Raw genomic sequence first — 22852 nt, 5'->3', positions numbered from 1 at the left:
TCGCGTTTTCCTACGTCACATCCATTTGACAACTATAAACACCCTACCGCAAACACTGTCGCTCGTCTGTCCTGTTTCCGTCGTCACCGCCAGGGGTCAGTAAACACCCCGGTGGGGGGGCGGGGGGAAGCGCTTGTAACACCAACAGAAGAAGAAAAAGAAGAAGAAGAAGAAGAAGAAGAAGAAGAGGCCACATTGCGCAGGCGTACACCACGTACACCAATGCATCGAGCTTTTCTCGGCTGGGTGCTAGCTGGCTAGCTAACGGTCTACCGAGTCTCACACATTGGGCCAGAAGTGAGAGAGAGGGAGAGGGGGGGAGACAAAAAACAAAACAACAAAAAAAAACAACGCAGCGGTGGAGAAGAAGGGCGACCCAAGCGCCGCTACGAAATGGCCGGCCAACAGTTCCAGTACGACGACAGCGGCAATACCTTTTTCTATTTCCTCACGTCCTTCGTGGGGCTGATAGTGATCCCGGCCACATACTACCTCTGGCCCCGGGATCAGAATGCTGGTAAGGCCCGATTGTCTGGCTCCGCGTTAACTTAACTACAAACCTCAGCTGGTGTCAACGTTATTCATAATAATAATTTAAAAAAAAAAAGGTGTCCAGGCAGCATTGTTGGCTCGAAATGATCCGCTTCTCGGTCGGTCTCGGGCACGCATGCAAAAAAAAAAAAAAAAAAACCGACGATACACCAGCAAAAACGTGACACGGATGATGCCCCCGCGTCTCCTCCGCCGTTAACCTGCTGGAGGTTTTTTTTATTTATTTATTTATTTTTTAACTTAATTGATAATCTCCTCCCCCTTCCTCCCTCCCTCTTTGAGCTTTACGGTTAAAGTTGATTTAAACCCTGGCGTCTGTGGGTAAACACGGAGCTGAGTGAGTGCCGGCTGGTTCAACGGCGTGAGGAAGCGTTCAAGGTACTTTCAGAAAGAGGTGCTCAAATACTCCCACTGCATCCAAGTCGGAGTCATTCATAACTTTTCACTTCAGTAAAAGTAAGTGTTTTAACAGCTAAATGTAAAAACGGTATCCAAAGCCAAAGTTGCGCAAGACCCCCCAACCCCCCTTTTTTCCAGCTATTATATTGAATGTTTTAAATTGATAGTACTGCTGCATTAATGTGAAATGTACTGCGGTGCATGTTGAAGGTTGAGTAAATCGTAGCTGCCTTGTACTGTTGGTTAGTTGGTGCTATAAACACGTGTTTATCTTTATAAAAAAAACCAATAAAAAAAACTCGATTGCACCGCTGCCGTGGAAGAATCACAAGCGTCCCAAAGGTCGAGCTTTTTTTAGTGAGCTCACAACAAAACACGTGTTTTCAGACGTTTCTCCAGCGAATCCGAGTAGATTTGTAAATAGTTTATGTGGCTTCAGAAGTAGGATCGTTGTCTTCGGTTTGTTAGAAACGTGCAAAAAAAAAAAAAAAAATCAACAGGAGATATTTGGATTCCACCGGACGGGAAGGGTATGAAAAACTGTCATCTTAAAATGAACTGAAGCTGTTGGATAAATGTAGTGGAGGGAGAAGTACAATAACATACCTCTGAGATGTAAGGGAGTAGAAGTGTGTGGTTGCGTGAAATGGAAATACTCAAGTCAAGTACAAGTACCTTGAATTTGTACTTCAGTATGTCACTTCAGTACTTTAGTTATGTTCCACCACAGGGCACGTTGACTTGAGCTAAAACCGACGTCACTCTCGCCTTTATTATCCTGATATGTTCTTATTTCTGTACCGCTATCTGTTTGTAAACAGAGCTTACCGAGCCCCTGCTCTTACAGCAGTTATTATATTAATAGAAAATATTGTATCACTGTTAGATTATCCCGTTTAACATCAAGCACTTAACTAAATCCTCTATTGTCCAAGCTGCATTGTGATCAAATAACACACACATTGTGCAAATCTTTTCCTGCTCGGATAACACATCGTCAATGTTTCCCCCGATTTGGAGTCTTTGTGTTGAGCAGCAGTTTTCCTCCAAATCACTGTGGCATGATCAGTATTGACTGTGAGAGTTTTGTTGACGTGTCGGTAACCTTTCTCGGTCATTTTTCTTTCAGAACAACTCCGTCTGAAGAGCCTGCGGAGGGTCCATGGCAGGTGTCTGTGGTATCAGCTCAGGCTGATGAAGTCACAGCAGAGCATTGTCCCAACACTAAAGTGAGTCCAGTTCATTGGATTTGAGTTCGCACGAATTCAGGGAGAGTGAATGCTCGTCGACACACCGTTTAGAAATTGTTTCAAGGTTTTTCCTTTCCAAGAAAACCTTCCAAAGCACGTGAGAACATCTCTGAGAGTTGATCACACTCTGCTTATTTATAGTTGGCCATCACTTCCATGGCAGTGTAATAACAGGCTTGTTTCTTTAGTTGTTCGCTTGCTTGCTTCTTTGTTCCTGAACCCCACATCATTGCTGCTGTTTGGGTGTGACTTGCCCGAGCTGTTTGCACTGAGAAAGCTCAGTCATCCTCCCGTCTCTGGAGCTGTTAAGGGATCAGTCAGTGTGTGTTTTCCAGCTGGAAAGAGATGACGTGTGAAGATGTGGCACAGGCTTCCTTGCACTCTAGGCAGACTCGAGCTTACGTGTGTTCGAAGTACTTCAATTCATTTTTTGGCACAAGGCTGGGTTATGTTGCTTACTTGTGTAAACCTCTGCGTAACGTGTGCTGTTGCTGTAAACATTTAGTGACACCTCTTAACATTTGTCTTAACATCACCCTGTTTCCTCAGTTGTTTATTCACTCTGTGGGGTTGAAGCTGTTTGCCTTCATACTCCCACTCTCGCTCCATCACCAGACCCGCATCCTGTGTTTATCCTCAAAATGTAACAACCAACATTTACAAATTCTTCCCTTGCATGGCTGCATTTGTGACTTAAGCTGGTGGAAGCTCACAGCAGGTTTTATTAGGTGGAATGAATCCGGATGATTGGCTCAGCCTTTCTCTCACTATCTGTTTCCTCCTCTTAATTGTATCGTTGTGATGGCGTTTATTATAGGAGTCCATCATGCATTGTTCTGGTTGAGCTACTCAGACAACTTAGGCTAGTGTGTTGTCATGGCAACAGATGCTGCAGAGCAGACCTTAGGTTTTTGCCATTGTCATGGAAACAAGTTCAACTTTCCGTGCATATGTACCAAACAACAACAATGTGAGAACCGGGTCGGCCCTTTTCCCTGCATTCAGTGGATTCAGAAGAGCTGGTTTAAGTGGTTCAAATTGAAGTGTAATTTTTGCGTCTTAAAACTATGACAGCTATTTTGCATTGCAGGATATTGGCTTTCCAAACAGTCATAACGATTGCAAGTCCAAGTAAAAAAATTCTGCTTTCGCCTCCGATGTTTACGTGTGATGTTTTTTCCTGTTTGTGTGTTAACATTTGCAGGAAAGCGGCCTTGTTGTTTGGGTGGGCTGTGTTCCTGCTGCTAGCCTACAAGGTGTCCAAGCTGGACAGGGAGTACCAGGAGTACAATCCATATGAAGTCCTCAACTTGGACCCGGTAAACACACACGAGACAAACTGTTTGTGCATCCTACAGAGCCACTGAAGTCCGGAAAGGTTATATCCAGATCAAGATATTAGATCCATGTCTAGAAATCTACTGTCCCCCTGGACTTCTGGGACTCTGCAGTGTTTTTTTTTTTTTTTAGGTTGATCCTGATTGTGGCTGAGACTTCCAGTAAGAGTCTGTGATTGTATTTCTGTCTCCAGGGTGCATCACTGTCAGAAATCAAGAAGCAATACCGTGTACTGTCACTCAAGTACCACCCTGACAAAGGTGGCGATGAGGCCACATTCATGAGAATTGCCAAAGCTTATGCTGCGTAAGTGTCATATTGGTTTTTGACTCTAATCCAGCCAATAAGTGTGCATCTGGAAGTAATAAGGAAAGTGTTTTTAGATTGATTTATTGATTAATTCACTTTCTGTGTTTTTCTGCAGTCTGACCAATGAACAGTCGCGGCAGAACTGGGAAACATACGGAAACCCAGACGGTCCAGGAGGTAAGAAAAGATGCCTCTCATGCACTCAGTAGAGTTTTGGCATTTTTAGGTATTGACACACCTTCTGTATTAATGCTGGTGAGTCAGCCTATTGTAGACATTGAACGTGCCAAGCAACAGAAGATGAATTGAAACATGGCAGCTCATTCGGTCCAGAGAGAGCAAACATGAAACCACGAGAAAAATCTTTTCTGTTTTCACACACACTTTTACTTCGTCTCCGTCGTGCCTGTTTTACTTGGAACCAAAAATAACATGTTCATTCACATTTTACTGGCTTTAAAAAAAAAAAAAATCTCTCATAATTACATTTGTTTGTTTTTAAATGAATACAACTTGAAAGAAATCTTTCCCATGGTGTCAAGTGATATGCATTTCCCACACTGCACAGCTCTGTGCTTTTGCCAGAGGATTGTCTGCATTTTGTTAACGGGGTGATTTTGCTATTTTGGTCCATTCCCTGTTATGTCGTTCTTTCCAGCTACCAGCTTTGGTATAGCCCTGCCTGCCTGGATTGTTGACCAGAAGAACTCGATGCTGGTAAACGCTTATTGAATATGTTTTTTGTAGCTTTAACTGATAACATGCATTTGTGTTTTGTATTTGAATAGCAGAGAGCCACGTTTGATTGATAACCCAAAAACTCAAACTGTATCCAGGAGCACTACACTTACCGTTTTAGGTCACATTTAAAACTTGATTTCATCTGACCGTTTTGTTTCCCCTCTGTAGGTGTTGTTGGTTTATGGTCTTGCCTTTATGGTCATCCTTCCTGTTGTTGTGGTAAGTTGTCGCCATTGTTTCAAAGCAGGTTCTTCACAAAGCTTCGTGGCAAATAGATGGTATCTCGTTTTATACCCTGGCTTTCTCAGCAGTATCTCTATTTATTCTCCCATTGTTTGTTTTTCTCTCTTTGTTCTTTAGGGCACGTGGTGGTACCGCTCAATCCGATACAGTGGAGATCAGATCCTTATCAACACCACCCAACTCTTCATGCATTTCATGTACAAGACGCCCAACATGAACATGAAGCGTGAGTTTCTCCTTCACTCATGACAGTGTCCTTTATTATTACTGAGCCTACTAACAGAATACATATAGAATAGTGACTATTTACATGGTTGATATGATTTTTAGCAGGTACAATATGATGGTTAGCAGGTACAATAAAGTTTGTTGTTCTGTTATGCTTTACTGTTTGCAGTTTTCTACAATGATTAATCCAACAGTGTTGGTTTTTTTTGTATTTAGATTGAATTGGTGGGATGTTTAAGAATTAAAGTTTCTCATTGTGTGTTTTATTTTTGTTTTTCTGTCCTCCAGGGCTAGCCATGGTGTTGACGGCAGCATTCGAGTTTGACCCTCGCAGCAATAAAGACGCCACCATAAGACCCACAGACAACATTGAAGTGCCACAGGTGAAAATTAGGCGTGGGAATCACCAGAGATCCTGCAATACGATATTATCATGATGGCCAAGTCATAATATAAAATATTATGGCGACTAAACGTTTTATAGTAGGCTGAGTATTGAGATAACATGATAACATTTTTGTTTTGTGTGTGTGTGTGTGTGTGTGTGTGTGTGTGTGTGTGTGTGTGTGTGTGTGTGTGTGTGTGTGTGTGTGTGTGTGTGTGTGTGTGTGTTTCTATTTTTAAGAAACAGACTTCAGGAAAAATATTTCCTAAACAATGATTAATTCAAGGAGCTGAGGGTTTATATAGCCTTCAGAAGGTCTGAGGACTTATTAAAACTCTTGAAAGAAACACTATAAATGGACTTCAATACTCGCCAGCTTTGCATCATTAAAGCTAAAACAACCCACAATTTGAAGCTCTTCTGTAGAAGACCATGTTTCACTGCTGCACTCTCTGGTGGACACATAACTATTGAGGCTTTCAGTATAGGAAGTGTAATATTCTGGGTGGTACGCTGTTCCATAAAGACTCTCTTCTGTGTCTCTTGCAGTTGATCCGTGAATTAGGAAATATCAACGTGAAGAAGAAGGAGCCTCCGTTCTGCTATCCGTACAGTTTGAAGGCCAGAGTCTTAGTGCTGGCTCACCTGGCCCGCATGGATGTGTCGGAGGAGTTAGAGGAAGGTAGGACAAACATGTTCCTCCATTTTTATTTGTCTCTATTTTTGTAGATAAGAACTACAGCAATAATGATTTTACACGCAGACATTGTTCTAAAAGATGAGGGCAGGTAAATTAAGTTTCTAGTTTACCCAAAATCCAGTCTTCTCCAAACAGAAACCAAAAACTGGTGTGTTTTGACTATATAAGAGTGAGAAAATAATTAAAAAACCTGGGATTTATATATGAATTAACCCCAACATAAAAATCATGTCCAAATATTATCTTTCATCATATTTGGAGAGCATTATACATAGTGGCGAAAAATGTATTGCAAATCCAAGTCATGGACAAACAAGCCTTTTCTCTTTCATATTAGTCATAAAATATAAAACACTACAGCGTTATCGACAGGTGTGGAAAAGTGTAATTGATTGCAAATAGATTTTGAAGTTCAGTCAGATCAAAAGTGATCTTTATAATAATGCAATTGTTGTCTATCTAACTAGAAAAAGAGTTTCTCTTAAGAGAAGAGTCATCTATGTGTTTATCACAACATGTGTATGCATGTTTCTGTTCCAGATCAGAGGTTTGTGGTGAGGAAGAGTCCAGCTCTCCTCCAGGAGATGATCAACGTGGGCTGTCAGCTCACTATGATGGCCAACAGCAGAGGAGGTACATGTGTGTGCATACATGCATACATATATATATATATATATATATATATATATATAAATGTTTTTGCCGCAAACTACAACTTTTATGTATATATTTTTTTTAATTCACTTCAGTCACATTGTTACATTCAGCATCATAATGCATACTGGCATGCCTCTCCTCAGGTTTCCATGCTCCTCGATTGGTAACGATAGAGAACTGCATGAAGCTGACCCAGATGATAGTTCAGGGTCTGCAGGAGTCAAAGTCCCCACTGCTGCAGCTGCCTCACTTCGAGGAGGAGCACCTCCGCTACTGCATCTCCAAGAAGGTACCTGCCACGTGTCTGTATGTGCACACGCGTGTGATATAGCGTGAGAGACAGATAAATATGTTTGCATGCCAACGGGTCATATGTTGTCTCACTGTCATCCTCTTCCTCCTCAGTACAAGGTGAGAAGCCTCCAGGACCTGGTGAGTCTGAAGGACTCGGACAGACGCAGCATGCTGCGTTTCCTGGGGGAGGAGAAGTATGATGAGGTCATGGCTGTGCTGGGAAGCTTCCCTCACATCACCATGGATACTAAACTGCAGGGTCAGTCCGAAAAGACACACAGTCAAACACACTTTTGTTTGGCCACCAGCGGACCTATGACAGCTTAGTCTGCAGCTTTTAACACCTCAGGATGTGATACAAATGCAGTGTGAGAGCAGCAAGCTTTTGCTTCGCTTGGATAAAGTGTAAATGATTGTCAGAAATGCATTTATATTTGTCTGCTTCCGACATTTCAACTTTATAATTAGCTTTTCTATTGTCTCTCTTGTGTCTTTGCAGTCCTTGATGATGAAGACAGCAATAACATCACAGCAGGCTCAATCGTCACAGTAACTGTCACCTTAACCAGAAAACGGATGGTGGTAAGAAATGATAACAAATTGGCTTCACTCTGACATCATAGTAAGTTACTGGAAAGCAGCTTCTGGGATTCTAATTGATTTATTATGGAGCTGCCTTGTACATGCACTTCTATGGATGACCACTAGAGTGTACTGTTGGCTGCATGCATGGTTGAAGAGCATCAAGTAACTGAACCATCACTGTGTGTGTTTAGGATATGTTTGAAAAAGAGCAGGAGTCAACGCCATGTCCAGGAGAGGAGGCTGCCACCACAGAGGAAGCAGTAAGGGTAACACACACACACACACACACACACACACACACACACACACACACACACACACACACACACACACACACACACACACACACACACACACAGAGAGAGAGAGAGAACATGACAACTCAGAGCAGTTAAAAAACATATTCACTTTGTCGGTGTCAAATGATTAAAAGTGTAATGGTTCAAGGAATCATATTCACCTGATCTGTTCTTTCTGGTTTGAAGCAAGGAGACACGATTAAATCCAAAACCAAAGTCTGGCAGAACAAGAGTAAAGGGGCGAAGAAGACAGCCAAGTCCAAGAAGAAAAAATTAACCAAGAAGAAGGCCACTCCTGCTCCTGCCAAAACCAAGCAGGCCAATGGCAACGTGGCAGGAAATGTAAGCGTCCAGCTCACCCAATCACAGCTGAATTAAAGCTTTTAATTGTAGTAATTGTAAACTATTCTGCCTCCATGATGAAATTATTGTTGATGATGTTGGTGTCTCAGGAAGTTGTAGCGGCAACGTCGGCAGCAGCAGCAACAACAGCAGCAACAACAGCAGCAGCAGCAGCGGCAGCAACAACGAAGGAGGACGATGACGAAGCCTCAGACAAAGGCAGCGAGTCGGACGAGGGCGAAGCAAACAAGGACTCTCCCAGCGAGAGAGACGAAGACAGCGACAAACAAAGCGACACAGAGGTGGATGAAATGGCGGGCGATGATGAGGAGGTCAGACAACTTTGTATGGCTGCATTAGACAGAATCAGGCGTTAGACATGCGATTGTAATATTCAGTAACCGTCGTAGCCTTCTGACTTCAAAGACCACAGAGTCCAGTTGAATGGAAAGGAAACGCCGTCTTGTATCCAAACCCTAAATCCTCCTCTCTCCACACCTGCCCGTCAGGAGTGGGAGGCGCTGCAGCAGAGCATCCAGCGGCGAGAACGGGCCTTGCTAGAAACCAAGTCGAAGGTGACGCACCCGGTCTACAGCCTCTACTTCCCCGAAGAGAAGCACGAGTGGTGGTGGCTCTACATCGCCGACCGCCGAGATCAGACCCTCGTCTCCATGCCCTACCACGTCTGCACACTAAAAGACACAGAAGAGGTGAGGCAGTGGTCGGGAGTGTACCTGTGTTGTATGACACTTTTGACCTTTTTTGGTTCATTTTTAATATATATATATATACATAAATATAAAATGGTGTAAGTTTGACAAAAATCTCTATCATCACAAGGTGGACGCGTATTACGCTACTTTATTGCTGTGCAACCAGCAGACCTGAACCAAAATATATTCGGACTTGCTTATTTTACTCATAACTAATATTTTAGATAGTTATTATTATTTTAAGTTGATTAAAAAAAAAAGCAGAAAATTGTCACATTTGAGTTGCTGGAGCCAAACGTTTCTAAATAGATCACTCTCGCCATTAACTGATGATCAAAATTATTGTCAATTTGTGTTTCAACTCTGATCCAATTTTTTTTTTTTTATATATAATTCACTGTCTTACACAGGAAATTCTGTGTTAAATTAAGATACTTAGAGGGTGTATTGTGGATTATTCAGTAATCCGTCTGGGGCACAAAGGTCTCGGTAAGTTACTGTGTGTGTTTTCACGTTTCATGTTTCCTGTGCACTGTGGGCCCCCTAGCACATCCTGTTGCTAGGCAACCCTTGTGTCATTATTCCCTCGGAAGAGTGTGTGTGTGTGTGTGTGTGTGTGTGTGTGTGTGTGTGTGTGTGTGTGTGTGTGTGTGTGTTATATTGCACAATTTGCACCTCTGATCCTGGTGTTCTCCGGCAACAGCACGGATTGACAGCAAGATAAAAGCTTAATGAGGCCCGTGTGAGACTGAATGAGCAGCTGTCCGCTGCTCTGAAGGAATGTAGCGGCGTGAGGTGACCCTCCCATGCATGGCGGATCGCTGTCTCGCATTCAATTAACCTGTCACTTCAGCAGTTCCTTCTGGTGTTTTGTGTTAGGTGACTGCTGAGACACTGTGTGTGTGTGTGTGTGTGTGTGTCACGTGTTTTTGTTGGGAGGGCTGCGTTCATCAACGACCCATTCCAGTAAATTGCGTCTGTGTTCACAGCCTCGTACGCTGATAATTAGCCTCATTGTGCTCATAATTAGATGTTTGCCATATGTAATTGCACATCATAGTAATCACAGCTTGGGGTAATGTTGGTGTAATATTTACAGTTGGACCCCATCATCATCATCATGTGGTGGTTTATTACCTACTGCGCTGTCCCCTCTGCTGCTAAACGATGGGATGCCATCAGTGGCTGCAGATTGTTTGTCCTTTGCTTCATTAGGTTTTTTTTACGAGAAGGTGAAACATGCCATCTTAATGGCGGCAATACTATTTCTATTCTAATGTGTCATTTCCAAGGTGCTTTAGTGTAACGCTATAGTTGAATTTGTGAAATAGATGCACATTGAATGCTTTAATTATTATTATATATTTTTTTTAAAGAGATTTTATTAAAATGTTTGCATAATTAAATGAAGGTAAATGAAATGAACCACCGTGTGCGTGTTTGTGTTGTTTTCCAGGTGGAGCTGAAGTTTCCCGCCCCCTCCAAAACGGGCAACTACCAATACTCCGTTATCCTCCGCTCTGATTCCTACCTGGGACTGGACCAGATCAAACCACTCAAGGTGAAAGACAGCTGTGTGTTTGATTTTGTGTGTGTCTGTGTGTGTGTGAGTGTGTGCGAGAGATTTCACAGGGAATGTCTTCAACTGGCTAGCATGGTTTCTTGAGTAGTTTCAGCCAAATGAATATAATGGTTGTTTATCTGCCAAAGTGTCTGGGACAATAGGCCCGGCAGCTTCGGCCAAAATGTAGCAGCCGCCTGCTGAACAATGGTGTTAACGCCGGCCAGGGTGTTTGGAAAGATCTGTTACGAGTCATCCAGAACATGATTTGTATTGTTTTGGGTTTTCTTTTTTTTTTTTTTTTTTTATCTCTAGCGCCTGACAGACATTAGAGTGCGCTAAAGGTTTGATGCTGCTGCTATTCGTCAAGAATTGATTAATTTCATAATTCTTCACATTTATCTTAAAATACAGAATCTTTCATTCTAATTTCAGAGTTAGACATGAATATGAAGTTTATGAGTCTTACATTTTAAGTTTGATTGTTGTGGAAGTGTGCTGTCATTCAATGTTTCGTTAACAGTGACAAAAGAAGCCGTGTCAGGCAGACATCGATTTTATATGTTAATAACTGTCAAGCTGGAAATAGTGAGACCTTTTTGCAGTAGCAGCAGCTCGTAACCGTTTTTGAATTGAGCTTTGTCCTGATTGGAGAGGGGGGGGGGCACCTTCTGAGCAGGTTTTTATTTTTTTTTATTTTCAGATATAAATGTAACCAGTTAACTAAATTCAGTTGACACAAGGTGGCTCAACAGGACAGTGTCTGTTGCCCTCTCACTTTACAGCTCGGGACTGAATTTTCCTAGCCTGGTGTTTCCAGACCCAAATTCAGCGTTTGGATATCTGGGTCTGGGTATGCTCCATAGGGGATCGTTTCCTACTCGTTGCATCCTAATGGGGGTTCATTTTTAAACTATCGGAGCACCCCTTAATCGATCCGTATGGGCCAAAACACTCTGAAACTCTACTCCTGCGGCAACAACGTTTAGATAAAGTGCTTGACTTCAACATAGGCTAAGTTAAGAAAACCGAATCTTTGAGCAACAGTCTGGCAGAGCGATGCTAGAAATATTATTCAGTACGATTATAACTGAAAAGAAAGCTACAAAACGGTTAAAGTCATCTTGTTTGGCAGATCCCCTAACCCTCTGGTGCACTGCTTCTTCAAGCCAACACAGATTTCCCGTTCCATTATAAAACCAGGGCTACGTTACCTCGGGGGGGGTTGTCGAGTTTAACTCCCACATTCCAGGAAACGTACAACTTTCAGCCTCTTATTTCATCACTTTAAAGAGGAAACGTTTTTTTAAATACGACCGGACAAAACAGAAATTTTCATGCAGTGATTGAGGTTGTGATATTTAACAATCAAAATGTATTCATCAGTCATTGTAGTGCTCCGTCCACGGCTCTACACATACAAACACGTTATCGTTATTACATCTAGGATTTTTTAGTTAGACAGAAGGAAGTCTCGACCTGTCATTGCGCCTTTGAAAAAATACTATGCAAGCTGTGGGTCAGTTTTTGCAAAGGTCGTATTATTTACCGACGCATCTCAATTCGAGACGGATTCATGCGGACATTTGTTATCCTCCACAAATCTCATAAAATTGGTGCGCACCGATTCTTTTTGAAGCTCTGGTGTTAAACAGTTGCTGAGGCACGATACAACTGCAGTGATAAAACATGCCAGCTCCCCGTGCTGAAGCATACATCCCTTTGGTGTTTTCCCAGCTTGAGGTCCATGAGGCCAAGGCCATGCTGGACAACCACCCACAGTGGGACATCCCCGACACGGAGGAGGAGGACGAGGAGCAGGAGGACAGTGACGGCATCGAGGAGAGCGAAGACGATGACGAGGACAACGACTGAATGCGTCTACACACGCATGCGAGCGTGCTCAGACCCTCCCTCCTTCCCCCCCGCCCCTCCCCACCACCACCACCACCTCCCTCCCCTCCCCCATGGACTGGCCACCCATCCACCCCCGACCCCAGGAACAGCACTCGGCTCGAGAGCAGCCAGCGGAGGAGCAGCAAAAAGCCGTGCCTGCCACAAAAACACACAAGGAATCACCGTGAACAGTTTGTACACACACACAGCCCTTCCTCCATGTTACCTTTTACAATGTCATGGACTTCAAGCCCTCCCCCCCTCCCCTTTCCCCTGCTCCACCTACACCTCCACCCTCATTTCTCTTTTCTACAGAGACTTGTTCATTCACTTTCCGTCACTGGCGGAAGAGAATTCTGTGAATACTAACAGGCCCGCTGTGTGTGGGTTGGTGTGCACGTGTGTGTGCATGTGAGTGCGTTTGTGTGCGTGCGTGTGTGCGTGCGTGACCTTGTATGTCTTTGTACAGGTATGAAAGATGGACACACTGTGGACTGGAGGACCTACTATTATTGTTATTATACGGGCTCTTTTTGTCTTTTCTCGAGGGGGAGAGGGGAAGTACAACAGCTAATTCCATTTGCAAATTTAACGGCAACACATGACGTCCCTGCGGAGACTATGACGACACTCTCGCTCCTATTTTTTAAGATCACTCGGCACCGATGTTTTCCACACCAATGATACTTTCTATTGTACACTTAAACTGCAGAAGTGCGAGCTTTATCCCTCTTTGTCGGGAATCTCATCCGAATCAACCTTTGGGACATTTACTCCTTTCAACGCACGGGAGGGGGGGCACAGTTCTTGCCAGGTTACACCCTCCCCCCCCCCCATTAATTTTCCCCTTTGTCACACCAGCCATCCACTTGTACGTACGTTCTCACTGTATGCTGAAGGAGGTGTCTAAAGATAGATACTGATCTCCAGTCAGGTCAGATAAGATGCCTGTTCTGCTCCTGTGATCCACGCGTGTTAAATGAAAGCAGGTGGATCTTGAAATGAGTTGTGACCTCAAGTATAACTGGAGGGAAACGACCCGAACTTGCAGTGTTAAGATTTATTAGAAATCGGAGTGCTCTACTTCTTCATATACGACATAAAAGTTGTGAGTTTTCAGTCTGTTTAAGGGGCTAAGATATATATATAGATATATAGATATACATGTGGCTTTTCAGAAAAGTGACTTCCTGTATCTTCACCTTTTTTCTTTTTTAAACAATTTTAGCACATTCCACTGGAAACTCATTGTCCGAAAAAGGCCTTACGATACAACTGAAATACCACAACACACAAGTCCACGGGTGCTATGCACCGGTGGTTTTGCATATAAATCTACAGTGTCGTCATTTGTTTCAGGTTAGAGTTTGTCTCTTCAATGTATAAGCTCTTCAGTCTTGGGATACATATCACTGAACTGACATGTCAAAGCTTAAGTCCAATTATTTTGCAGTTATATGTGAAGTGACTGTGTTAAAGGGATGCGAGTATGAGATCCCTGACGCACACGTGCACACACACGCACACGGCACAGAACTGGACTGACAACAAAAAAAATATCTGTTAAAAGTACCTTGTAGTGGAAAGCGAAGTGTATTCTGTCCAGCTCTTTTTCTCTCGAGTCATTGAAGCAGAACAGGCAGAGTTGAGTGATTACTGCCATTTCAGATGGAAACTGTTTTGTGCACCAAATCTTCTGGAAGATTTTTTTTTTTTTTTGTATTTCCCCATCTGAAGAAAACAAAGTGGTTCTGGCTAAGCAAAAGGATTTTTTTCCTTTTCTCTCGTTTGTTAAGCTGAAGCTATAACAAATGTAACGCATAAGTCTTTGTCTTGTTTTGTTGCATTCTAACCTTCATTTTTTTTGGGGACACGTGTTAGACTGTGGAAACAAAAGAAAAAACAGAGCTTCCTTGTGTCGCTCTGTGGTCTATCACTGTGTCGATGACAGTTTCAGTTTTTAACAAGAAGTCCGTCATTAATATCCACACAACGGTTCATTATTTTTCTTTACAGTATATACACGCAAGTGTGTCATCTTAGTGTGGGAGAGATCAAAGTTTGAATATCTGTGGGCATGCTCTCCTCACACCACACACACACACTCACATGCGCCAACTATACCCCCCTATAATTGTGTTGAAAGCAGGTGTACACTAACAGGTAAATATGTATTCTGAGTATTTGATCGCTCTGCAATAGAATGTAGCATCAGTGATTAATGCTGTGTGGAAAAAAACTGCAGAGGTTAAATACGACTCCATCTCTCCCACGTCCAGCCCAACCCAGGTCACTGGCCGGCAGGCCGCCTCAGTTTGGACAAACTACCCAATGACTATCTATCTGCCACTTTTGTTTACAAAGGAACTGTCATTGTAAATGGAAAAATATATTATTTGTATTTAAAATCATTTCAAATAAAATCTTTTAAATGAGCTGGCTTAATTTCCCCCCCCGTCCCCTCCCCTCCTCCCCCGATAGAAGAATGATAAATCGAATTGACAGCCCTTTAATATTCCTCTAAATGTAAGAACAAAATATATAGATTGCGCACAGCAAGTGTTACATTGTATTTTCAGTAAATTATTAACATATGTTAAAACCAGTTGTTAACAGGCCTTGTATTGTGAGCTTTACCTTGGAGGCCTGGCCTGTTTTCTTTTTTTTTTTACAATAATATCAATTTGACTTCTTCAATTGTGCTTTCTATTCAGAACTGATTGCTGTAGGTGATGCACACCAGTAATGGCAGCTTCAGTTTGTGCCACTTGTTTTGGGAAATGTGATCAATTGCAATTTAATCTATAAACTCGCACCACTAAAGCACACTATCATCTAAGGCGAGTCCTACAAATGTTATCCAATGTTGTACCCCTGTCTATTACAGGGTCTTGGTGTCACACGTGTTGGGGCCCTAATTTTATCTAGTGTTATTGCACTCACATACTGGTTGGAGGTAAATGGGGTCACAGTACTCTTCATTTCCTCTTCATTTAATCAGGCATGCGAATTCCCTGTTGGTTTGTTCTGCAAATTTGGGGTCAGTTTCCCATGATAACAAGATGATTAGGCTAAAATCCTTCCTAGAAATTACCTTAATGCCTTTACAAGATAGTCAATATGTAACCAAGTGTAACAAAACACGAAATAAAATTGTAGAACTCATAATAAAACAACATGAAAGCATCTCTGTTACTATGCAGACAGTAGATTTAAAAAAATGAGACACACAATGGGCTAAATTTGAATGAGAATATGGTCTATAAATTATTACATGTCTGCCCATGTCTGTTAGGAGTGGTTTTATCAAAGGGGGCTGAACCTCTTCAGTTTGAGTGCTCCTGTTTTATTCCCCGTGCTGTCTCTGTCTGTCGACTGATCCAGTGCAGGTGAACGAGGTGCAGCTTTAAAGCCAGATAAGAGAATTATCTCCACTGACTGTCGCCTTTTTGAGAGCCGGTTTCACTTCTTTTTTTTCTGAACTTGTGCCCCTCAGGACGTGTCAACTCGTGTCAAAGCCTCTGGAGTGCGTTGTCGGGGAAGCTGAGACTGCGGCTTTGCTTCCCCCACCCCCCGCCCTCCTCCTCCCTCCCCGCTCCTTCTTTCCGCAGACTCCAGACCAGCCCGCGGTGCTCGCTCGCTTCCTCCGCCGCATCAGCAGGGGTGGCAGCCCGGACTCGTCCTCGCCGAGAGTCCCCCGGTGTTTTGTGCCGCTCCTGCTGCTCCATGCACCGGCTGACGGTGTGCAGCTCAGCCAGCCTGCGGTGGAGAAATGGATTCCCAACGACCAAACAACCACATGGAGACAGGTGAATATAACTCACTCACGAAAGTCATCCTTTGTCTTAACATTATTGGACAAGGTGCTCATGAATGTATCAATGTAGCACTCTAACAGACAAGGTCAAAACACACTCAGGTCAGTCCTACTGAGATAATTATATAAATGCCGTATGCTCCCTGTTGATGATGTCAAGACTTATCAAAATCGCGACATTCAATTCTGATCTTATGTGCACATAAAGTCTTTATGTGATATTGTAAAGTGACTTTGTTGTTATGGTTGAGCTTAACTGTTGCCGTTATTTGTCTGTGACACCAAAAAAGTTGTTTGCAGGGCCCTGACTTATTCTGATTTAAACAAAACGTATACTCGCAACCAAAACAAATACTTTTAAGATAATAGCTGGCCACAAAATGCAAGATTTAGCCCTTCTCTTCTGTTTTGTGAGCCCAATTATGAGATACATTTGACAGTTAATTGTTGGCCCTCCAACTTCCAGTAAGTGCTTGATTTCACACTGCGTGTGAATGTGTATGTCGAGACGTTACTGATATCGTACTGATAAAACAGAACACAAACAGTGAAGAAGACTATGAGCTCTCCCTGTGCTGTCACATCCACAGGATTATCTTGGTGTTTGATTCCGTGCTTGAAGCCAGGTCAATGTTCAAAATATGGCCACTGAAAATAAAAGTGTAATAAATGATTGCCTCAATGTGGCTTCACCTCTTAGAGTAACTGCATCTCCACATGAGGAAAGAGTTGAGAGTAAGTTAATGTTTCTTTTTTTTTGTTTTTTAATGTTCTCTGGTATAAGTAGCCTACATTGACCCAAAATGCTGAATGGCAGTTGAAAGTAAAGCTGAAACCAACGCCTGAGATCACAAATATCAGTAAAAGGTCAGATAAATAATTAAAAGATATTATAGCAGCAAATCTCCACTGTGCAGGCCCACTAAATTTTCTGATTTAATTTATTATTTTTCACAAGTTGTGCCATTATAGAAACAGAATAATTACAGAGAAGCCGACCAGAATGACTTTCCACATTTGGCTTTGAGGCTCTTTTCCTTTATCAGGCAATGTTTGAGAAAGCTTTTTAATAAAGAAAAGATGGCCACAACCCAGTTGCATTGGGAAGTGGTTAAAGGGTGACACATTATTTGTCCTTTCGAATATAAGTGAAGAGGCTTTCTCACCAAACTCCCAAGCAAGGCATTCTGCAGGCGAAGGTCGGCTTTCAAAATGAGAAGGCAATATTTGATGATTTTCTGACAAGTTTTGTGCCAATGGCCTCCAAATATTTTATTTAAGTTGAATTCAAGCAGACAAGAGGCGCAATTTCGTTTATGCCAAATTTGAGTGGAAGCAAGAAATTAACCGAGACAGTCGATTTACAGAGAAATGTTCCCACAAGTTCAGGTTTGACAGTCATTGAAGGTGTGTTTTTAAGCAAAAATAAAGCCATCTTTGTGGTTGTCAAATGTTAATTGTACTGCCCTTTTATGAGTGTAAACTCGTTAGCTCTGGAAAATTGCATTGGGCATCAACTTGGACTTTTCACACATTTATCGACCAAACCTACTGATTATTTTCTATTTATGAAAATAACAATTCGTCATCACTGAATCCAATTATTGTGTTCTTACCAGAACTCATTGGCAAAAGAGTCAAATGCAAAAACAATGTGGATACCATCTTTTAAAATGAACTCTATTATTTTCCCTTCTGATTTAAACAATTATGGTTGTGCTTTATATTAACACTTGAAAGAAATTAATCACATTATTTATGTCTCCATCTATTAAGATTAAATACAAATTTGTGCTCTGCCTTCACCACAATGTACACCTTGCTGTTTCTTGTATGAAAGCCCAGCAGCCCCCTGATCTTTAACTTATTAATGTATATTTTAGTATGTAAATCTTTGTCTGATGTATTTGAAGAACAAAGGTAACATAGCAACAGAGACGTTACACCTGTAACGAACATACAGAAAGTGGAGTGATTAGGTGCATGAGCGAAGTCACACCCTTTCAATGGGAATGCACAAAGACTTTCTTCAAGCCTCTTTGGTGCTTTGTCAATCGCCACTTGTGCATTTGTATGGGAGTGAACAGCGGTGGGCGAACAGTGTGTCTGGATGTGTATCCGTGCATGTTTGATTTTGTAAAAAAAAAAAAAAAAAAAAAAATCTCTCCAGTAGCTCCTGGCGGGGCTCCAAGTTACAAGTGTTTTGGTCGAGTGGCAGGTAAAGCACTTTTCTGCTCTTGAGGGACCCCGAGCCTTTAGACAGAAACAGAAACATTCCCGTGTGCTTGTGTGAGCGCCCGGTTGCACTGGGTTTCATCAAATCGAACTTTTATTTTATTTTTTTTCACTCCAGTTGTTTCACGGTCTGTTTGTGTGTGTGTGTGTGTGTGCGTGTGCGTGTGCGCGTGCTTGTGTGTGTGCAGGAGAACTGTTTGATGTTCCTGATTTTTTTTTTGTACATGTGAATGTTTGAGGCTGAGGGCAGATTTTTTTTTCTTTATCCTCCGACCTGATTAGCATTGAAGAGTGTTTTATCAGATTTTTACTTTTTTCCTTCATTTCTCTTTGTTTTTTCCTGTGTTGTTTTCCACCCCCCCCCCCCTTTGATTTAAAAAAATAAAATAATTTATGCTTTCGGCCAGCAAAACACATGGGAATTCTTTTGTGCATCTTTACTTTTAGAGATAGCTCCTGAAACATTCAGATGTATTAAAATTGGATATTGTTCAAACAGCAAATCCTTTCAATCTGCTTCTGTTGTCATTTTGTCCTCCTTTTTCACCAATTCCTTCTAAATACGTAAGAGGGGGCAGTTAAGAGACGCTTAACTGTCCCCTCTTACGTATTTGCATTTTCTAGTCTGAACTATGTCATCCACCCCGGCATGGCTTGCCACGTAATTTTGTGCAGCCATTGTTGGTGTCCAAAGGAGGAATCCTGCTAAATTTGATAATCCCTGGACTCTTCATCCAGCGTCACCAGCAGGTTCAAATTTGTATTCATCTACATCATATCCCTCACTGAAGATATCATTTTTAGTTTTTGTTGAAATATTTTGAACAAATGCTGGATGAATTGGCTCAAGCATTTGTACAAACATTCATGTTTCCCAGCTGAGTCATCCTAATTGGATGAATTTCCATGAAGGTTGGTGCAGACATTCATGTCTCCCTCAGGATGAATTATAATAACCATGATATTGGTAGCTTGCAAGATATACAGTATACTTTATTATCCCCATGGGGAAATTTGACCTGGAGTCTGTGTAGCTAGACACATCATCACATATGGGCACACAGCACCAGTAAACAGAGAAAATGACTGATTATTATTAAAAAAGAAAATAATGAATCATCAATTGAAAAATAATGTTTTTTTTTGTCTTGCAGCACAACCGTCGTAACCGCTGCTTATTTGAGGCTATTTGTATTGACTGACGCAAAGGAACTCTTAAACTTATTTAATGTCCACCCTTGAACTTTGTACCATCTACCTGACAGTAACAGCTCCTACTGATCGTTCAGAAAATGGGATCGATCACAGAGGATGGTTTTACTTGTGTAAGTTTGCACTGGTAAAAAAAAAAAAAAAAAAAAGAGACTGAGGATTCTAGTGATCTCTGGATGACCCTCTGACTTTCAAACTAGTTTGTCCACTATGTCCACTAATGACCGAATATCTGCACAAATAATGACAACCCCGTCAGTATCAGCTGCAATTAGTTCGAATTAGCAAATGGAAACATAAGATGCAGTAAATTTTGTACTTCAACAGGACTCAGACTCACTGTACAGCTGTTGACTCTTTGTTGTCTTTGAACAATAGGGAAAATAATGATTTGTTGAATTATTGATTAATCTGTTGATTATTTTCTCAAACAATTGATTAGTTGTTTGATCTTTAAAATGTCAGGACCAGTCTTTTGTCCAGACCAACAGTCCACAAACAAAAGAGCCTCTTTTTTTTCTCATGAATGACAAGAATCAGAAAATATTCACTTTTAAGAGGCTGGAATCGGAGAATAATAATAAAAAAATAAAACAATTTAGGTGATTAATTTTCTGTCAATAGAATAGTTAATTAATCGTCTAATCATTGCAGCTCTTTTTTAACATATTCTATAAATGTCTGGAGCAACAGACATAAATAGTCTAATCTTGTTATTGATGCACTTCATCTCATCCTTCTCTACTCCTTGTTGCATTGCTTGAGGACTGAGAGTAATTATGATGTGTTTATTTAGTAAACACTGTCACTTTGTAGTATCTCATTACAATTTAAATTAATAATTTTTTTTCACAAGAGTAATGACATTTATGATACTATGGCACTCCTTCCTTCCTTGACAAATAATGTTTCCTGATAATCCATAAACCTTTGCGTGAACATATAATTTATGTAAAATAAATTTGTCATGAGACAAAATGCTTTAGAACTCTTCATAAATTTCTATTGGTGGAAATTCAGCCTTCAAGATGCAAGAAGTTAAGATGAAGCATTATCTGCCCTGAGCCTGAAGGTGATAAATAAATCCAAGCTTTGGCAAACTGAATAGAAATGAACAATCAGAAAACAGAAAATAAGATCTGTTCCCAGCATTGGGTGGGTGATGGTGAGAATATTTCCATTAAATCAGTTTCTCAGCTTCCCTCTTTACCCTCTTCACTTGCTTTTGTTCCCTTCAGACGAAAGCTTCTAGTTAGTTAACATTAATCAGTAAATCCAGCACCCTGGAGGCCAAGTTGCGTTCACATTGCAGCACAAAAGACACATTGTCACCACTAGTTTTATTATTAGCAAAGCCATATTCTCCCATTAGCCTCCAGTTTATGTCTTTGACCTCTGAAGGCACTCTGATATAATTACTCATCCACCTTCCCCAATTTATTTTTTTCTCTTTTAATGCTCCTTCCACTCTCCCGTCTATTTCTTTCTTACTCCATCTGTCCATCAGCGGGCCTAGTTTCTGTCATCTTCACACTAATTTCCGCCTAAAGGGGTTGAAAGGTCTGAAATTAATTTGCAGAAGACTTGATTAATGCTGAGAAATGGAATTAATGGAGCCCCGAGAGAGTACCAGCCACTCTTATGCGTATGTTTTGTTACAGATTAAAAAAAAAAAATAAAAAAAAATTGATTGTTTTCTTTCTGTTCATCCAGTGTGATGTATCTCTCCCCCCCTCCCCAGGCGGGCCGTGAGGGCATGAGACTGCGAGGGGGGCGGGATTTCAACCCTGACTCCCACCGGGAACTGGGCCCTCCTCCTCCGCCTCCTGTTGCCTGGCTGCCCGGCGTCCTCGGCAAGGGTGTGCGCCTGCGTCTGCGTCTGGATCGCCGTGACGACCGGGGGCGGAGCTGCTGGCACCTGGTTGACCTGGACGCAGAGTCAGAGCCGGCTGGGCGGAGACTGAGGAGCCGGGACCCCGACGCTTGCACGCAAAGTATGAGTTCATTTTAATGGTAATTGAGTGAAAAGTACGATACATCCTCAAAAATATACTCGAGTACAAAACTGTACTTCAGTTCAGTTCAGCATTTGACTTCACTGGGAGTAAACGGAGCTAATTAAGGAGCCTAATTATAAACAGTCTGTGCAGATGTGTGTTGGAGTGGAGCTTTAAGTATTTTTTTTCCTGAAAGTGACTTATCTCAATATTTTCCCTTGACCCATAGCTGGTGAAAAGAGCAATACTCTTCACCCTCCCTTGCTTCTGAAGTGCGTTGTGTCATTTTGGGGCTCAGTGGAGAAAAGTAGGGGCAGCGTGCGTGAGAGTGCGTGTGTGTGTGTGTGTGTGTGTGTGTGTGTGTGTGTGTGTGTGTGTGTGTGTGTGTGTGTGTGTGTGTGTGTGTGTGTGTGTGTGTGCATGTGTGTGTGCGTGCATGCATGTGCGTGTGTGTGAGAGAGCGAGAGAGCGTGCCTATTTAATACACCACATTGTTGTTTATGTGTTTATTTATTCCCACTTTATCACGTGACTCTGGCACAGGATCCGATTTCGCTGTCTGTTACCATGGCAACGCCCTGCCTGAGCTGTAAATAAATTCAGAGGGGGGGGGGGTTGTTACACTGTTACATTGATTAGAGAACCCAAAGCACACACACACACACACACACACACACACACACACACACACACACACACACACACACACACACACACACACACACACTTCTATTCTGCAGCCAAGCAATGTAATCTCTATAAAAGGCAATTATTAAATGCAATGAAGTCTGCGTGTGTGTGTGTGTGTGTGTGTGTGTGTCTGTGTGTGTGTGCGTGCGTGGCAGTGATTACTTTTTTGTTTATATGTGTGTAGGTGTGCAGTTTAGTGACGCATTAGCATAACTCACTTCATTGCTGTTTCCTCTTTGCATAAGTAGAAACAGATACAAATCTCCACTCCCCTGAAGCCCGTGATTAAGTTATGCTAATCACTGCTGATCACTGCTTTGCATTACTGCGGTTGGTAACGCTGGGCTCCAACAGCCTTTAAGATGCCTTCCTCTAACATTCGGCTTCCAAAAGGAGGCAACATCCCTTA

At 42.0% G+C, this 22852-nt stretch overlaps 2 protein-coding genes across 5 annotated transcripts in view; both read left to right on the top strand.

The window, feature by feature from the left end:
- The first annotated feature begins 144 nt into the window (after window positions 1-144).
- Window positions 145-14927, top strand: sec63 (SEC63 homolog, protein translocation regulator). 2 transcript variants are annotated; one of them, XM_069723570.1, is made up of 20 exons: window positions 145-517; window positions 2081-2180; window positions 3406-3520; window positions 3733-3845; window positions 3964-4025; window positions 4507-4565; window positions 4758-4808; window positions 4950-5058; window positions 5349-5443; window positions 5995-6127; window positions 6686-6778; window positions 6946-7091; window positions 7208-7355; window positions 7596-7678; window positions 7873-7947; window positions 8167-8322; window positions 8433-8654; window positions 8832-9032; window positions 10492-10596; window positions 12334-14927. In XM_069723570.1, the coding sequence occupies exons 1-20, from the start codon at window positions 394-396 to the stop codon at window positions 12469-12471; spliced, it is 2328 nt and encodes a 775-aa protein (XP_069579671.1). In that variant the 5' UTR covers window positions 145-393; the 3' UTR covers window positions 12472-14927. The 2 variants fall into 2 exon arrangements, with proteins under 2 accessions (XP_069579671.1, XP_069579672.1); XM_069723571.1 differs by having other exon boundaries at window positions 146-517; window positions 7873-7941.
- A 1330-nt stretch (window positions 14928-16257) lies between these two features.
- LOC138635879 (sex comb on midleg-like protein 4) overlaps window positions 16258-22852 on the top strand; it is an 18404-nt gene continuing 11809 nt past the window's right edge. Inside the window, exons 1-2 of one of the 3 annotated variants that reach the window (XM_069723575.1) lie at window positions 16258-16301; window positions 21498-21750. In XM_069723575.1, coding sequence (XP_069579676.1) covers window positions 21513-21750 — 238 coding nt within the window. In that variant the 5' untranslated portion in view covers window positions 16258-16301; window positions 21498-21512. Of the gene's footprint in view, window positions 16302-20441; window positions 21751-22852 lie in introns of those variants that run through there. The other 2 variants (XM_069723574.1, XM_069723573.1) reach the window with 2 other exon arrangements.

The sequence above is a fragment of the Brachyistius frenatus genome, unplaced genomic scaffold (assembly GCF_029030835.1).
Source record: "Brachyistius frenatus isolate BFR_SWC_R1_liver_20210118 unplaced genomic scaffold, ASM2903083v1 Contig_334, whole genome shotgun sequence".
Classification (NCBI taxonomy): Eukaryota; Metazoa; Chordata; class Actinopteri; family Embiotocidae; genus Brachyistius; species Brachyistius frenatus.
Note: the sequence above shows the minus strand (reverse complement) of the source record. Positions and strands in the feature narration are given on the sequence as shown.